This window comes from Eretmochelys imbricata, chromosome 2 (genome assembly GCF_965152235.1).
Source record: "Eretmochelys imbricata isolate rEreImb1 chromosome 2, rEreImb1.hap1, whole genome shotgun sequence".
In the NCBI taxonomy this organism is placed as follows: Eukaryota; Metazoa; Chordata; order Testudines; family Cheloniidae; genus Eretmochelys; species Eretmochelys imbricata.
The window spans coordinates 114,307,501-114,325,992 of record NC_135573.1 but is presented as its reverse complement, the minus strand read 5'-3'; the positions used below and the strand labels follow the sequence as shown (position 1 = coordinate 114,325,992).

At 38.6% G+C, this 18,492-nt stretch overlaps 1 protein-coding gene across 4 annotated transcripts in view; it reads right to left on the bottom strand.

The window, feature by feature from the left end:
- Nucleotides 1-5,500: 5,500 nt before the first annotated feature.
- Nucleotides 5,501-18,492, bottom strand: part of TFAP2A (transcription factor AP-2 alpha) — a 20,556-nt gene continuing 7,564 nt past the window's right edge. For 3 of the 4 annotated variants that reach the window (XM_077809123.1, XM_077809122.1, XM_077809125.1), the window contains exons 2-7: nt 17,063-17,497; nt 13,970-14,021; nt 11,376-11,607; nt 9,885-10,003; nt 7,584-7,725; nt 5,501-5,789 (exon numbers count right to left, since the gene is read on the bottom strand). In XM_077809123.1, coding sequence (XP_077665249.1) covers nt 5,501-5,789; nt 7,584-7,725; nt 9,885-10,003; nt 11,376-11,607; nt 13,970-14,021; nt 17,063-17,497 — 1,269 coding nt within the window. Of the gene's footprint in view, nt 5,790-7,583; nt 7,726-9,884; nt 10,004-11,375; nt 11,608-11,841; nt 11,855-13,969; nt 14,022-17,062; nt 17,498-18,492 lie in introns of all 4 variants that reach the window. The other variant, XM_077809124.1, reaches the window with a different exon arrangement.

The following is an 18,492-nucleotide window of genomic DNA, read 5'->3' as shown; positions in this document are numbered from 1 at the left end:
TACTTGGCTGTTTTCTTCCATTTAATTTGAATCTGGATCACACCATCCACTCCACATCATAGTTCCCTGACTAAACTGGTGGTAGTGGTGGAATACTGGCCAAAATAAATCAGCTGGAAAATATCAGGATTGCCTTTACATCTGCAGGAGCATCAATTTAATATTGAAACCATGTTCAAAAATGGAAAAGTGGGAAAAGTGCTTACATGTTACTTTAATTGCACCTGTAAAAGTAAAAAAGAAACAACACATCCTGCTTTCTTCACCCCATGCTCTTTGTCCTCCCTTCCCCCACAAAAAAATCCCATAGTGCAGGTAAAGTTTAAATGCTTTTAAAATAGATCAATGGAATTAAGTTACATAAATATTCATTTGCAAAGGGGGGGTATTTTAAATTCTTTAATAGGAGGTTATCAAGGGTGAACCAAGTACATAATCATCAAATGACTTTATAAAAAATCTACTCCCATTGATCATGCTAATCTGGTGCTATTGCTAGGTTATTTTTCTGAGTTTCAGGTTACTAAGCCAAATATTGCCAATAGGGAACATATAACCTGTACATAAGTGATTTAAAAACTCAAGGGTTTGTGGGTTTTATTTTCCATTGGAGATAGAAAGAAGGAACACATTTTACTAACCCGTGATCATTTTCATGATCATTCTTGCACCTGTAACTTAAATAATGAAGCCATTTGTTATTTATATTGCACTTTTCTTTCCATTCTAGATCTGTAATGATCTTACCCTATTTTATAGCCCTGACACTGCCCAAGACTTTCGTGGACTTCCAGTAATTGAAGGATACAGGATAAAATCTTTAACTGGGATGAAGCAGATGTTGGCTTCATGCTGTCCTCTAACTTGATTATTCTTTGGACACGTTAGGCAAGCATTAGTGATTGATAATGACGCTAATTAACCCCTTTCCTTTCCAAAACAGTAAACCCACTGCCAGCAGGATGCTGCAAACACCACATATAAAACACTGCATATATCAATATCTGTTTAAAGAAGATAATACAACTTCATTGCTGTATGTTCAAGAACGTTTACTTCAATAGAAAATTAGTAATGTTAAAGAAGAAGGAAACCCAATACCTAATTTTTCAATACCATAAAACAATGTCATAAACGTCAGTTACAGTAAAGTTACCAGGATTGAAGGAAATACAGATTTTTATTTCACTAATCACATTTTTTCATCATTCATGTTTGTTTATTTACCTATTTGTTTAGTCAGTTTGTCCTGTCAGCTAGGAAGGGCTTCACCTAATTTTTCACTTGTTCAATATTTGTTGCTGTAGTTCCACTTTTTGAAAACCATCTGTGATGTATACACTACTCTGAATTTGTATTGAGCTGAGAAATTAAACAGTGTGTGAGTTAAAGCGGTAAATAAAGAGATGCATTTTATGGAATTTGTTTACTCATATTTTGCCTAAAATCTAATCAATGACTTGACCTGATTAGGAAATGGAATTTATCATGGGCAATAAAGAAATCTCCTTTAAATGTAAGGATTTTGATAAATGAATATTTCTAGCAAGTGAATAAAATGTATTCAATTAACTAAAAACCTTGTGCACTTCTGAACTGAAGTGGAATCGACTGTAATTGATTTATTTGAAACCAGAGGTTAAGGACTGAATTAGCTAAGTACAACTGGGTATTTCAAGCCACTGACTTCTCAAATGTCAAATCCCTTCTATTTTAAATATTATTTCAGCTGCGGGGCATTGCTGTCCTGATGGCTGTTCCACCAGTTAAATCTCAAATTATATTAATATTCGATTTTTGTAGGTGGGGTAGATTATGATTTAAAGAGGAGGGTGCTAACTATTCATCTTGAAGGAGCATTGTGTTACATTTTTTAAATAGTATAAATTAGTATAGCATGGCAGGAATGGTCTAGAACTCCTTAAAACTCAACCATTCATCCTAATTTCAGCAAATGGGTAAAAAAAGAGAAAAAAATGTTGTTCGTATATAAAAGCAAGACCTAGAATTTTACAGCTGAACATTGATCACAACATTAAAAATACAGTCAAAGAATGCTAAAGTAATTAACACCTTTTAGTAACTGCATGTTGGTCACCAAGAGGCCAAACCGAAACAAGGATAATTTCCATTATCTTCTGTAAACTCCTTCTTTAGAAATAATAAAGAGATCTAAGCAAGTTCACTTAATTTCTGTTTTCTAATGGGGGCGGGGGATAATGAAGCATAAGGCTACTAAAAATATTCCACTGTAGACTAAAATAACTAATTATATTTTAAAAACATTATTTATTATGACATTATAATGTTCTAGCACAAGAGGGCTTTATACATTGGCCAGTATAAAACGATTATATTGGGTACAGGTTTCAAAAAGTAACAAGCATCTGTAAATCCAGATATGAATGAATGGTATTTAATAAGATTGTTTTTGTTTTAAAATGAGTATTTATGTGTTGCTGTAGAAAGAGCAGCAATGTATTGCTGTTTATGGATGCTATTGTGCCTGAGGTTAGGATCCCACACACAATCTGAGATGCAGCCAAGAAAAACAGCCCTGATAGACAATGCTTCACTTCACCTGCTACAATACTGTGCATTTCATTTATGTCAAGAATATGTACAGTTAGGGTTCATTCACCTCATTATTTTGTTACATCTACTTTCCAGTTAACCAGTCTCTCTTGGAAATAATAAATAACTATTTTAAAAAACAATTGCAGCTTTGCATTCAGAAGATCTACTTTCATTTTGTATTAAAAAATATCCACCATTTTTATAAACTGGCTGGCTTTTGAAAATAGAATTTAGACTCCACCAACTCTCTTCTGCTTGGCAAGATTGATTTTACGCTGCCTTCCAGAAGTAGATTACCAAAGCAAAATGAAACATCTTGGGCTTTATCTAATGCTTTGCTTCACCAGCCCTATCAAACGTCAAACTATGTGAGCAAATGTTAATTCTCGTTGCAGATTCATTGTAAACACCTCACAGTTAACCTCCTCCATTTCTGTCTGAGGAAAAAAACAAACCCCAAAACATCAGCATCACTTAGAATGCAAAATCTCTTTAAAGGCACCTTCACAATATAAGCTATATTAACAATCCTTCTTGTCACATAATATAATGCAAGAGATTCTGACTTCTCTGTTTGGGCTGGACAAAACAAGTTGAAAGCAAAAATTCTCTCACTGATTTATTAAAACAGACCTACGATTTGTACATGTTTTAACATTTTGTAAAAAAGTTTTTAGCAAATTTCTCTTTTTAAAAAGAGCTGGGGGTGGGGGCAGAAGAAGGTTGAATTTTAAGGTTAGGATTTCAGCTCTCTGTAAACCGACATTGGCCATCTCAGCAGAGGTCAACCAGTGTGTTCCACTAAAACACAAAACATTGTGATGAATTTGAAATCATTTGCCTTCCTCAAGACTTAACTACAGTCCAGAAATCTTTAGATAAGTTTACTTGCCAAAGACTATGTAGCAATGTCATTATTATTATTATTCAAATCTATGTGTTAATAGAACCACATTGCACAGCAATTAATTTTCAGTATTTCCTTGGTACTGATGGGTTAACATTTTAGTTTTTAAAATGGTCTTCTTGAGACAAATGATAACATATTTTTCATCCTGTACAAAATTATATATATGTTTGTACAGGATATATATATATATATAATTTTGTGCAGTGTATATATATATCATTAAAACACAAATAAAAACCTAGAGGGTCAACATAAATAAAATAAAACTTTATTTTTTTTAATAAAATTATGTTTTGGGTAAAGAAAAGATAGCGTGTCATTTCTTTACTGGTACAGACAATTTTTTATCCAAAAGAATACATTGTGTTTTATTGTGTCATTTGTCTGAATACAGACTCAGTGGAATATCTAAATGATACCCTGCTCTGAACTCCAAGCTGAAAGTAAGTTTTTATTATACTTGAGGGAAACAATGGGTTCAGCTGCTTATTGCAAAGAGCAATTGTCAAGGGAGAGGTAAACTCAATTACTGTAACCATCCTGAATAAAAAATACTGCCAAGAACAAAAATACACCTGGGTAAAGACAGCCACTGAATAAAAAAATCGACATAAAGCGTATCAAATATTTATTTATCTGGGCAACAAAGGACTATGATACATTGACAGGCATGGAAACTACTGCCAGCACAACTCAATACAATACAACTATAACTGCTTCCAATATGGCCAGTGGAAATACAGGATACCAGGTGGTCCCAAATATTTGAAGTTCTTGGGGGGGGTGGGGGGGGAGGGCAAAGAAAAGAAAAACTAAACCTTGATCTAAAAGACAATATTAATTTATTGCTCTGATGATACTTTCAGGAGGACAGTAGGTGAAAATGAACTTTTTTTTTTCCACAACACGTAATAGTTGTAAAACCACTAACGTTTAAAAATCTTGCCTGGATCCAACATCACTTTATTTTTTTTTTCTTTTTCAATGAGAAACTAAATGTAATACTAATTATATATAAAAATTCAATTTTCTTTTCTTTGTTCAGCTGCTTCATTGTCGCCTTTAACATGCTACAAGAGGGCTAAAAAATGATGAATCCCAGAGAAAAACAAAACAAAACAAAAAAACCTCTGATTTCTAAATAAGTACCATGAACCACATGATGAACTAAGAAGGGAAGATTTAAAACCCACTAAACAAGAGGTAAACAAGATCACCAGATAAATAAAAAAAGGCTTAAAACAGACTCACCATATTTACAGTTCCCATTAAATTACACATAAATAAATATATACATACATAAACACTGATTCCCTTATATAATAACTGTGAATCGTGTCGCAATAGAAAGTTCAAGTTGGTCACTTTACCTTGGACAGGAAAAAGTTCTACAACTGAAGACATGACATGGAATTGCGTGTTTTTTGTGTTCAAGTTTATTCACAATACTGATAAAATGTCATCAAACCTTTTTGCCTTTTGTTTTTCTTTAGGTTTGTTTTTGTTTTGTTTTTTTTTAATATGGCTACAATCTTAACTGAAGTTTATGCAAGGGGAGTTGATGATTCAGTCCGATGAAGCTCATAGATTTATATTTTAGTATTATTTATTAATTTGTTTTTATTTCTTTTTATATATTTTTAGAAAAAAGTTACTTTTCTTTTTGTTTGTTTTGGTTTTTTTATTTTTTTCCTCTTTTTGCTTTTTTTTTTTTTTAAAAAAAAGTTCACAAACTCAGACAGAACTTTTTTCTTTGCTGGCTCCATCGCCCATTTCTGTTCTCTCAGGCTCCAAACCGGGGTAAGGAGGTATGGGGAAGTAACTGGGAGCATATGAAGTGCTGAAGGCTGGAAGGGAGGAAGGATAGCATAGTCCTGCAGAGTTAGAGAACAGGCTGGGCAGAAGGGCATTGATTTTGTTCCTGTAGCCTGGGGTGATTGGAGAGGGAGGGAGGGAGCTAGGAGGGGGATGGATGGATGGATGGATGGATGGATGCAGGAAGGGGGGAAATCCTCACTTTCGGTGCTTCTCCTCTTTGTCGCCACTTTTGGTGCTGTTGTCTGTGTGGTTGTTGGGGTTGTTGCTGAGGTACATTTTGTCCATGGCCTTGAGCGCCTCGGTGAGATAGTTCTGCAGGGCGGTAACGGCGGCGCACACCGCAGGGCTGCCAAATCCATGAGAGATGAGGTTGAAGTGGGTCAGGCAGCTCTGGATGCCCGGCTCCAGGATAGGGTTGGGCCGAGAGTTCCCCAGGGGAGATCGGTCCTGAGCCAGCAGGTCGGTGAACTCTTTACAGATCTGTCTGCAGTACAAATGGAGCAGTGAGAGAGAGAGATATGAACCATTGTTGTCAGCAGCGAAGCCAGTGCAGTCTTCCTGCTAGATTACACAAGCCTTCAGATCAAGGGGACTGTTCCCCCTGTACACACACAGCCTCTCTCTGAGTCACACACACAAACGCTGTCTCTCTCTCACACACACAAATACATATACACATATCTCTCACTCACCCTGGCACACAGACAAGCATATCTCTCTTTCATCTCCCTTGCCACCTCTCCCACTCACAGATGCACACAAACATTTCTCTCTTTCACACACATACACACACGCTTCTCTCTTTCACAACACACACATACTTCTTTTTTGACACACTGTCTCTCTCCAACACACACACGGAGAAATTTCTCTTTCACACTCATGCACACATTTTGCTCACACACACACACACACAAATACACACATTTCTCTCACTCACTCACACTCTCTCATGTATCCTCCACCTCTCATACAAAAACTCACTCACAAACACACCCAAAAGGCACCAAACATTTCAAACACATCACGAATCACTCTCCCACACACACATACACTAACACCACAAACATTTCAATCCTATGCCGGTCATCACAATATTTCTATGTCCCTCCTCCAATGTTATATTTTGGCACATTATCAATAAGCAGCTTAGAGTATCTCTGCAATATGGAACAGGATATATGGTGAGTAATATTGAGAAGGTGGCTCAGGTATTTATTTGCCTTGTGGAAGATCCTGTTTTTGAAATAGGAGAGACTTATTCTCTTCTCCACAAAGCTAGACAATGGCTGTGGCAGGAGGAAAGCCAAGGTTTACTGGGTACGGGCCAGAGAGGTGAAGTTAAGGATTTAAATTAGGCTCTTAAAAAAATTTATTGTGTGTGTGTATATATATATATATAGTTTAAATGAGACTTTCTCCACAAAGGCCAGGGTGACACTGGCTGGGACCAGAAACTTCCTTTCATGGAGGTGGAAAGGAAGGATACAAGGCTATATGGACGTTGTGCATAAGTTATATTTTATATCACAATCACTGCACAAATTGTTGAGAAAATAATACCTTATAGCAGAGATTAGAGGTGTTTTGAAACAGTTTGTATTCTAAAACCTCTGTTAATGTCTTCCAGCCATAAACTGGCTCCCATCCTCTGCCTGTGCCCTCTGGCACTGTGCCCTTTAGTGACATCTCCATTGGTAATTAAGGGCTACTAAACAACCCTTTTAATTTCCAGCAAACATATCAAAACAATCATTTTCTTTTCACACACCACCTGGAAGCCTAGACAGCCCCACCAATGATAAACTCCACTCGCATTTTAACTGCATACAGATTGTCATTTAAAATATATTTGTAATATCCCTATATTCACTAAGTAACAGAGCTGCTTAGAAAAAAAGATTTAATGAATTGAAATCAGTTTAATGTGCCAGTTTTATTTTACTGTCAGTAGGAAACCTTCCCCTAGTGTCTAAATTGATAAAGGCCCAGCAAATGTTTTCCTTTAAGGAATTATTGTTTTTCTTTAAATAAACATCCATCCAAGATTTCACAACCTGCTTTCAAGAAAATCTGCATAAACTCACTTTAGAAAATAAAGCTGGTTATATACTTTTTGCTGTAATATATACTATGAATGCATATTCACAGTCTTACAATTTGCAAAATCATTAGCCATTTACTGCATGGCAAAAAACAAAACAAACAAAAACAAAAGCCCCAAAACCTGTGCTTTTCTTTACAACTCAGTAACACAACAGAAAGGTAAATGTCTTACTTTGTAGCTAGAAGCATGTTTTTTCTTGTGACTTGCTCGTTTGGATCGGAATGTTGTCGGTTGAGAAATTCAGCAACTGCTTTGGCAGGAAATTCTGTCTCACAGACATACCCAAAATCTCTAGCTAGATGTACTGCTTCTCCTGGAAAGGGGGGTGAGGAGAAATGCACATCGAATCAATATACACAGCACATAGGGCAAAGTAGATTAGCAAAAGCTATACAGTATTGCACTTAGACTCTCTCTTAAAGTGTACTGCCTAGTGTGCAAATTACAGATATCCTCATTTTATTAATTTTCTTTGCTGTAATCTAGGTCAAAGCAAATATATATGTCCAAGAAAAGAGTTAGAAGTGAAATCATGTGTATGTATTTGTAAGTTTAAATCTCTCGCTAAGTAAACAGATACACACAGTATATATTTCATTTTTAACTATTTTCTTTGAAAATATATACTTGCCTTGACATTATATATATATATGTTCTTTTACAATATATAAATGATTAGTACTGATCATAATTACTCCTAGAGCTCTTCTAAATACAATGCATTAAACAGCTAAGTGTTTAAAATTTAACTTGATCGCATATAATTATCTGTTCCCCCCAAACGATTAACCATGAGAATTTTAGGGTCATTCCACTGAGTCTGTCTGTTTTGTTGATTTGAAAATCTTTGGTTTTAATTTCCTGAACCAGTTGTTTTTTACTGCAGGGCTTCCTGCCATTAGCTCCAGCTCCGGAAGAACGCATGCGCCAATTAGAGCTTCAAAGCCTCAGTCCAGTGAGCTTGTTTCCATAAAATGGAGTGGATCATAAACAATAACAGTACTCTAGAAACTGCCTCATCACCACGGGACTCAAAGCCCAAACAATTTTTATACTATCATCCAAAAAAATTAGCCACCATTACCAGTTTATCTGAAAAATCAACCCATAGTTCTTATTTTTTTTTAATAATTCCTTAAAGCCCTCGTATGTGAAGACCAAATAGAACAATAGATGACTGTAAAATACTCTCCATCTTCATTAACATCACAAATAATATTAGCATCCATCAAATCTAGACTTTTTGCAAGTTCTCTTGTTTTTTATTTTTCTTACACTAGAGTGCTGGTGCAATTGTAAAGCCATTTTAGATCAGAAAGACTTACTCAGCAGTAAAATATAATGGACTTAATAACCAAAGTGATACTATTGTATTAAAAATCAAGTCTGGCAATTTTATATGTTTTTACTTCATCTCTTATGATACAAAGCAAAAAAGAATAAAGCTATAAAATCCCTCCAGCACAACCAAATTTAAGCTAACTTAAGCATCCTTAAAAGCACTCTACAGACTCAAACAAAATCAGTGTAAAGGAATGTCAAAAACAAAACTGGAGAGGAGGAAAGATATTTTAGACTGACCCGGATTAATTTTTTTGTAAGCGTCTGTGACAAAGTAACCATTTTAACCAAGTGATTGCACCTCTTTCAGCTTTCCACATTAGAAATATTAAAGCACATGAAGTCTGAAGGCTTAAAGAAGTTGCACCTTTTCATCTAAGAGTAAAACAGGGAAGCACGGTGTAATAAAACGAGCATATGTTCTGAAAATGAGAACCAAAAGAAAAAAGAAATGTGGGTAGGGGAAAGAGTACAACTTTGAGGCTTTCAGGACACTGTTAAATCGTGACTTAGGTCAAGGATTCCCAAATTAATTCAGGAAGCAATGGTCTCGCATTTCTCAGATGTCAGAATAACTTAAATGATTTACTGTTATGTTGTTTATGGTGGAGAAGAGACTTAACTTTGAGTAGCTGCAGTTCTTTAAATTTAAAATTGCTTAGTCCTCAGTGGTAGACGGAGGATGGAATGAGGGGATTGAACCTTTGGCTGAATCCTGTAGCTTTCACTCACATAAGTAATACTTATGGGCCTGATCCTGAAGTCCTTATTCAGAGAGGAAATTTCTATAGGCCCATACTTTCTCTCACTGAAGTCAATTCACTACAGCCGGATAATTCACTTGAATAAGAATGCAGATAGCACCCTGAGTGTGTGTGTGTGTGTGTGTGTGTGTGTGTGTGTGTGTGTGTGTGTGTGTATGTGAATATATATGGCAATGCTAAATATGCAAGAGATATTTAAAAACATTTCAGGTTAACATAAAAGACACAGTTACAGAATTAACATTTTTCCCAAGCATGAAGATTAGACAAAATAACCTCCTTCAAACAAGGAACACAGGTCTGAAAAAATTGGGGATTTATCCTATTAGGCAAAAAATGAACCCTTTCCAATATTTGAGTCACTTACCCTCTACTAGTGATGTGAGCAGGGTGACATTAGCAGCTTTACGTCTCCCGGCTGGCAGGTTTAATCCTATTTTGTCCAGTTTTTCTCTCAAAGATCTCCCTCCATTTTTAGACTTCGCCCTGTTTCACACATAAAAACCACTTAGAATATGACTAATCTGCACCAGGTCATATTTCAGTTCCTTTTAAAACCTCCCAAAATGTATTAGAAAATAATGTTGATGATGAAGGGACATTTAGGAAAGTTTTATGCCGGGAAAAGCTAAGAATGAAGAACAGGCAATTAAAGCAAAGCTGAATACAAAATTAACTGAAAAGGATATATTTTTTGTCATTATTTTTTAATTTTGAGTGGTTTTATAGTTAAAATGTTTTCTAACCTACCAAATCAATTCATATACTAGCACAGGGGTCTTACAAGATCTGTTTGGCCAAAGCCATAATCATTTTAGAGCTCTTGACACATTACTACCCCTAATGGGAACTTCGCTAAAGTAGATTTATTTGCAATATCTAATGCATTATTTAGCAGACTAATCTAAAAGGTCAAAAACTTATGTTACCATTATAGAACTTCACTGTATTCAGCAAATAGATTAAGTTATAAATACCTATCTACTATTTTCAACAGAGACAGGTTAAGATAAATTGTTTAAATGAAGCTTCCTATTAATTAATTCTGGATTTTATTCCCTACTCAAGTGATCTTTAATTGTGTGGATTAGATTATAACCCCTAGGTAACTAAGAAAGACAGAAAGGAAATCACCAATGAGTGGTTGCATCCTTTGAATATAGAACCCAAACTTTTTGAAAAATCACTATACCAAATTTCTCATAAGGGGGGGGAGGGGGAAGACTGGGGGAGAGGAGGGTATCTCCTGCATCCTTTGTGTATTACAACACACCCAAAAACGATTACCGCCAAGGATCCAAGCGTCCCTTTAAAGCAAACTATTCCCCTTTGCAGCATCCTGCCACAGCAAGCAGCAGCCTTCTACAGAAATGGTTTGGTGGCGGCGACATCATTTCGTGGCGCTGCATTAGTGCAGTTGTAGACTGGCCTGGGTTGCTATGGTTGCAGTGACCTCATGTGATGATGCTGAGGAGCGGTGGCCTCGCCTCGCCTCGCCTCGTGGTGCCGCAGCTGTTGCCCGCGTGGCCGGGTGGGGTGCGATGGGGCGAGGGCTTGGAGGCGGCGGGGCGGCGTTGCACGGATTGCAGTGGCGGGCTGGGGCATGCTGCATGGGACTGCCGGCAAGTGTCTGGGGGGCGGGGGGTAGGGACCGCGGCTGCAGCCCTGCCGGGATGTCGCCAGGGCCCTGGCGCGAGCTCCGGGGGCTGACAGCGGACAGCGCGCGAAACAGCGAGCAGAGGCCGGCCCGGCCCGGCCACGCTGGGGGGCGGGCGGGCGGGGGGGGGGATTTGTCTCCTCTCTCCCCACCCCTCCTGTCCCTCCTGGCCCCGCCCCGTCGGCTCCCTCCTCCCCTCACCTCCGGAGCACCCCGCCCAGCAGGGAGGCGTTGAGGCACTCGGGCGGGGAGAGGCGTCTCTGCACTTCCGCCACCGTGACCTTGTACTTGGAGGTGGAGCTGAGCAGGGAGAGGCGGCCCGGCACGGAGCAGAAGACCTCGTTGGGGTTCACCACCCCGCCGAAGAGCGCGTCCTTGTTGATGGGGATGGCGGAGACGGCGTTGCTGTTAGACTTGGAGAGGGACACGGGGCCTGCAGCGGACAAGGGGGAGGGGGGAAGAGCGGCGTTAGGGCCCCGCAGCGCCGCGGCAGCCCCCAGCCGGCCTCCGCGCCACGTGCGAGCGGGGAGCGGGGCGCAGCGGGCAGAGGAGCGCGGGAGGGACGGCGCGGGACGGGGATGAGGCAGCGCCGGGGTGGGGAGGGGGCGGCAGGGAGAGGTGGGGGAGGGAGGGCTGGGGAAGAAGAGGGGGTGAGGGGAAGGCGGGCGGGGGGACCGGCGCTGTTTCGGACTCAAGCGAGCCCGAGGGGAGAAAAGACCCAGCGAGTAGCTGCTGTCAGTGCAGCGTCTGCGCGCTGCCGCTGGGGCTCCCCTGCCGGGCTCTGGTTACGGAGAAGAGCCCCCCGTCCGGGTTACTAAAGCCGCTGTGAAGCCGCCTCTCCCCCCTCTGTGGGCTGGGAGGCGACCCACTTTAGCCAAACCCAATTGCCAAGGTCTCCGTTTGCCCTTAAATGCGGGCAATAATGAATACATGGATTCACGCGCAGATTTAAGGACTAGTCAGTTGTATGTTTGGTATCTGGAAGCCACCCCCCCGGTAAAAATACCACTTACAAAATCTAGACCCAGCCTAATAATCAAGGGGTACATTTGCTTTCTCCTGAAATAAGCTAGGCCTTAGAAGCAAGTTGGTATGAGCCAGCCGCAGAAGCAAGTGTCTGTTTTTAGTTTTTAATAGGCAGGCCCCTCTAAAAGTGGTGTCACGTCAAGCCGAATATTTTAAAACTGGGAAGAGGGCAATTCACAGGCGGTTTCAAAAAGCAGCCCTCTGCATATTAATATAGTACAAAATGCTAAACTGATGTATGTATTTCGATACCGATAACTGCAAAAGAGAGTGAGGACTGTGTGCCTTAACTTGTGCTACCATGTTTTCAGTGTGTCAGAGGAAAAATGAATATATTCTGAAACGCCTGTGCAGTGTTCGCCAGTAAAAGAAACACTGAAGAGCAAATTACAGCATCTTCCCTGTGAATGCATACATCTGCCCAGAAACCTTGTGTGTTTAACTACATAGCTACCAAAAATAAAAATCACCCTATATTCCCCACCCCCAGGCAGTCAGGTTCAGGCCATTGTTGGAATAAATTCAGGGCCACCAAAAAGCTACTGAGCCCTTGCAGTAGCCAGCATTACTAAGCACAACTGAAACATGTCCAGATTATTTTGCATGGAATTTAGGTTGCATTCAAGTTCCACAGGGGTACATTATAAATGTTTACTCTCTTTCTCTCTCCTCATGTGTGCTACTTTCCCCCCTACATCTTTACTTTAGTGGGGATAGTCCAAACCTATGGGGGGGCTCTAGGTTTTGGATAGATCACTTGTGACATTAATAGCTCTGGGGAGGCTAATAGAGACAATAGGAGTTAAACGAACTCTTGAGATTACTAATAAAAGAGCCAATTATCATGTCGACTTGGAAAGAGCATCTCTTAAGATTTATCCCTTGCACATCTAATTTGACGTGACAAAGGCTTCACAGATAGAAAAATGAAACTTTAAACTAGCTTACTGTATACTGATTAGAATAAGAAAGGAGAACCGCTTTATATAGCATCATCCTCTGGTGGTGCATAGAATACCCAAATATTATTACCTTGCCAACAAAATATAAGCATGCTATTGCTCAGAGCGAATAATAGCTAAGCATTCAACTCCATGAGTTTTACTCCAACAACAGCTCACTAAACAGAATCCAAATGCAAACCAATCACTTTCCATCTTTTCATCAAGAACCAAAAACTACCTTGAACAATATTTTCATAATCCTTAGGGTCATTTGAAGGAAGATGGGAAACCAGATTTTAATGAAAGCACAAAATATCTTTTACACAGTTAGGAACCATTTTCACAACCACTCCTAAAGACCCACGTCTAAACAACCTTCACAATGATCAGACTAAAGAACCTAACACCTTTTCTACAAAGCCATCTACCATTTTTACTCATCATCATGTAAAAAATATATATATATATATATATATATATGGAAAACATTTCTTACCATTCCAGAAACCCCAAATTCTCAACATGGATAAATAATGCCACACAGTTGGATTAATTGGTCTAATTACAAAAGTGAAACGCATTATAATGAACTAAACCACTGAATCTGAGCTAATATTGCAACATTTTCTTGTAAAAACTGCAAACCCTACTACTAAATGAAGGCTGCTTTCAACACTGATGATCTATTTTATTTTCCATTCACAACCCTTTAATAAATTATATTTGAAAGAAAAAAAAGGGGGTGGGGGGAAGCTTAGCAAGTTCTCTCTTCAGTAGTACCCAGCTTGTGAGGACATGCTTGGAATGCTAAAGGAAATGGCTTACCTTTCTTAATTACAGTTTGATCTGGGATGTTAATACCCGGGTCTTCTACATGCTGCAACAAAAGAAATACATAGGGAGGTAAATGTATAATCATAACAAAGGGAAACGAATGTCAGGAAGGCTGTGTGTGTTATCAATTATTTTTTCTCTTCCCTACAATTTATATGTAAACATCTGATTTCCGTTTATTGGGATTTTGGCATTTCCAAATTAAAGAAAGCTTTAGGATTCCTCCCCCTCTTTCCTCTCCTTCGAAATAAAAACACCTGGAGTTGCCGCAAAGTGCAATTGTGACCCTGAAATCCAAGTCACCGTTTAGTTTTGTACCTCAACTCTTTAAAAAGAATTCCTATTATAACAGCAATCAAGTATGCGAAGTGTTGCTCCTGTGCCTACTGCCGCGAGGGCAGAGAAAAACACAATGGAAGCTAGCGGAGAAATAACTGTGGGGAGGGGGGGAGCACTGGAAATCATTTGGAAACATTTTAAGGGAGGGGGTGCGAGAAGGAGGCAAAGTATTAGCACACTTTCACTGTGGAAAACAGGCGGGGAGGCGGGGGAGAATCACTGCTTGAAATGAAGATCGGGAAAGTGCTATGAAAACAGAATGAAGAGCCGATTGCTTTACTATTGTCCACTAGCAGGTTTTGTTGTTTCTTTTGCAGATGGATTTTATGTGCCGGAGTCAAAACGTGATTAGAAAGTAAAATGAAATCATGTTTTCTAATTCAAAAACTGACAGGCAATATAATGTCTGGCTGTGTTTACAAATTAACACCAGTGCTGCTGAGATAGAAGATTTCGCAATCGTTACAAAACACAGGCATTACCATTTAAAAAACTATTACTTCCTTCTCTAGTCTTTGTCCAACAATAATACTGATTCTAACATTTTCCATTCTGTCTTGGATTTATGCTCCTGTTAATTGTGCCTGATCTCAATGATTCCGGGTGGATGGTACTAAGTTGCTTTATTACAGGTTTTATTATACTCAATGCTCTCATTTGTAACTTGCCTAAAGTGCTTCTGGATTTAAGTATAATTAAATTGAGAAATGTTCAGAAATGACTACTGCTGCAGTTCTTGTGTTTTAACTATATGGGGAAATATGATCCCTTTATGCATGCACCCTAAACCCATAAAGTAAATGTAGTGTGGCATAATACTTTTATTTGTGTTATTTCTACACATATCCCATACAGCGAGGACTATTAAATTTAAAATCCCACAGAGATATTTATGATTAAATAATTTGCACCATCTACTGGATTTTCTTAAATATTTAGCAGTGATTTTTATTAAAGGTTAACTGTTGCAGCAACGGGAGAATTCAGAATGACCTTTTTCCTGACCCAAATTCCTTTAAAAGAACGTTTTGTTTTGCCTAACTGAATAATACTCTCAGAAGATACATTCTCTTATTTATTTTATTTTATTTGCTCATACATCCTGCTGTTTCAGTTTTACAGGAAAAAAATGACTGGACTAGTTTAACGTTTTACACCAGATGGCTTTCACGAAGTATAGCAGTGATAAGAATTCATAGGTGCTTGAAAGACTAATAAAATGATATGCACTTAAAATATCTGTAAAAAGGGGTCTCCAAGACCGTCCACTTTAACAAAGTACAATAGCAGGAAGGGAGGATTCAGAGAAATATTTTAGGTCATGTTTCTACAGTAACTATGACCTGGCAGTCAACAAATTAGTTTCTTCTAAATATTGCCTTCATGACGTTTTATTTCAAGTTAAAAGAATCGATCTGTTTTCAACGGATCTAATTTGCTTACTAAAGCCTCCACTTGGGGAAATGTATGCGTTTATTGCAAAACTGCTAAACATAAGCAGCAATTTTCTGTGGTTAATTTAGCCAGAAGAGAGCTGTAATAAATTCATTATTTCCCCAGGTATAATTTACAAAAGGTTTCAAAATGACCAAAAAATAGGTAAGTCCATCTTGCAACACGAAACTGTACTCATTAAACTGTCAACGGATATATTGTTGTAATATTTGATCCTGTAATTTGGGATGGCATTTTAGCAAAAATCACATCCAGATACCACAATTCCCCTCTTCCTTCCCCTATAACTGAAGCGGCTTTAGCCTCTTAGCGGGAGCTCCATGAACTTTAATAAATTTATTGGCAAGTTCTAAATCTTTTTTGCAGGGAGAAAACTAGAAATATGAACTTTGATCAGAAACAAATTCTTTAGATCACATGGCACTACTAGAGTACTTGCAAATGAACAATAGCCATCTTGCACTGGAAATAGCCAATGTGCTAATGTCATGCTTAATTAGAAATCATTTTAAACTGTATTTATTGATAACAGAATTAGACCAAAAATAATGTATTATCCAATAGTCTCCAAACATTTAATTTAATATAGGGTGTAGGAGGTCTGGATAGAATTTGATAACCTATTGCTAATGATTTATGAGGTCATCCCTTAGCACTCCAGCTAAAAGAATAAGGCAGCATTTTAATATACCTCCTCTCTGATTTGTCACATAATTCCTTTAAAGTAGAGAATCTGGATGTATCCTCTTACAACTTGAGACGTCATTGTACCATATGCCAATTCCGTAATCACTAAGAACTGATTTTTCTTCTTAGGCCACTTTCTTCCACTTTTTTTTTTTTTTTTTTTTTTTTTTTAAATCTTTGGCTGGGAGGGCATTTAATGAGCTCTTGCATTTCAGACTAATGTTTTTTCCCCAAGGCAGTGAGCAATCCCAAATGCAAGGCCCAATGGCGGGATTAAATATTCTTCCTATGGTAACAGCTTATTGTCTTTGAAAATGAAAGATATTGCTAATGATGACACTAATTTGATTTATTTCTATTTTAGTGGACACTGTTAAGGCAGAGGAGGTGTGGGTATAGCTGCAGGAACCTATTGTTCTAGGTGGGAGCCTTGGCATTTTTGGTTTTGCTGCTGTTTAGGTTGAATTCTTTCGTGTGACAAAAGCCTTACCACTCCTTACACACTGCCTTGGGCAACTATAATTTCTGCTGAGAAAAGGCACACACTCGGTCATGAAATTGTAGTTGTGGGTGAATAACATAGACCGTATGCATCCTCCTTACCGGTACATCTTCTATAGCATGAGGTATCGAATGGATAGGAATGTCTCCTAGTCCTGAGCTGAGCCCATGGGGTCCATGCAGTAGATCCTCATGCCGCCGGTAATCCCTACGAGGGTCCAGGCCGGATAGCTGGTGGGGTAACCCCCGGTGTGTGTGTAAGAGCCCAGCCTCCTGGCTTTGTCTCTGTCCTGGCCATCCTGGATGCTGGGGTTGAGGTTGGGCATGGAGGGGATTCAGGCTATAGGGGTCATTAACGTGGGAATAAGGATCTTGAGACTGGGGGTAAATGGGCTGGTAAGGAGGAGGGAAGTATGGGGGCTGAAAGTCAGCATTGGGGGTGTGGGAGAGTGGAGGGGCGCTGGTGTAGGGAGATTGACCTACAGACCCCAACTGGGGTAACCGGGCTGTCCCATTGCTGGTGCCATCGTGACGATCCTGAGGGGGAAGAAGAGAAGAGAAGAAAAGAAAAGATAAAATCAAACTGTTTACAGTAAAATTGGTTTGTAAATTTCACCCATCCAACGATCAAGCAAGATTTGCAATTCATTTGCTGCCCAGCAGAGAAAAGCAGACCTGGAGATTTTCCTGTCTGTGACTTTTCTCTTTACATTGTGGCAACAAAACTAAAAAGAATGTTTTTAAAAAACAACCCATCCCAGTGGAAATGCAGTATGTATTTACAATAGATACTGCCCAGAATTCGTATTCTTACACTGGAGTATGAAACATTTCTTTTAAAAGATTTGTTTTTAAATGGACGTTGTTCTTAAAAAAGAAAAAATCAACCTCACCAGTACCAAAATGTATTCTGCTGGCTTTAAACAGAACTAAAACAATATTATTGTTTAGATTATCTTTAATGTATCTAAGAAAAAGAGATACTCAAAGAGCACTGCCATTTTATTACGATTAAACATGGAAGTGTGTCTAAAATGCTTGAGATAAAGCAATCGTTTAAATTACAAGTTTCACAAATGTTTAAACACGATATTACGATATGCCTTTTCACCCCCATTCAATAGATACGCGCTGCTTTCTAGAGATTTATGCTACAGGATACAATTTAAATGAAAAATATTTAATTGAGGTGGAAAGCAAACCGAAGGAGATAAAATACTGCATAAATAATGAAAAGGTAGAACATCTTAAGACACACAGCTGGATAAATATAAACAAAAATAAAATGAATGCGCATTTTGTCCTTTTATAATTGGAACTGGGGGGAAGGGTTACCAAATAAAAGCCCATAGGTATGTCTAAGATAAATGAAGAGCCCCCAAAGAGGAGAGGAGAGATAAGAGAGCTATCATTACATGATATAGATTGTATAGCACATGAGGTTATTATCTCGAAAAAGGAGAAAAGAAGAAATACTGACTATAGCCCAATTACCAGTGGGAAAGTGAAGAAATAAAGGCGGGTATGGTATA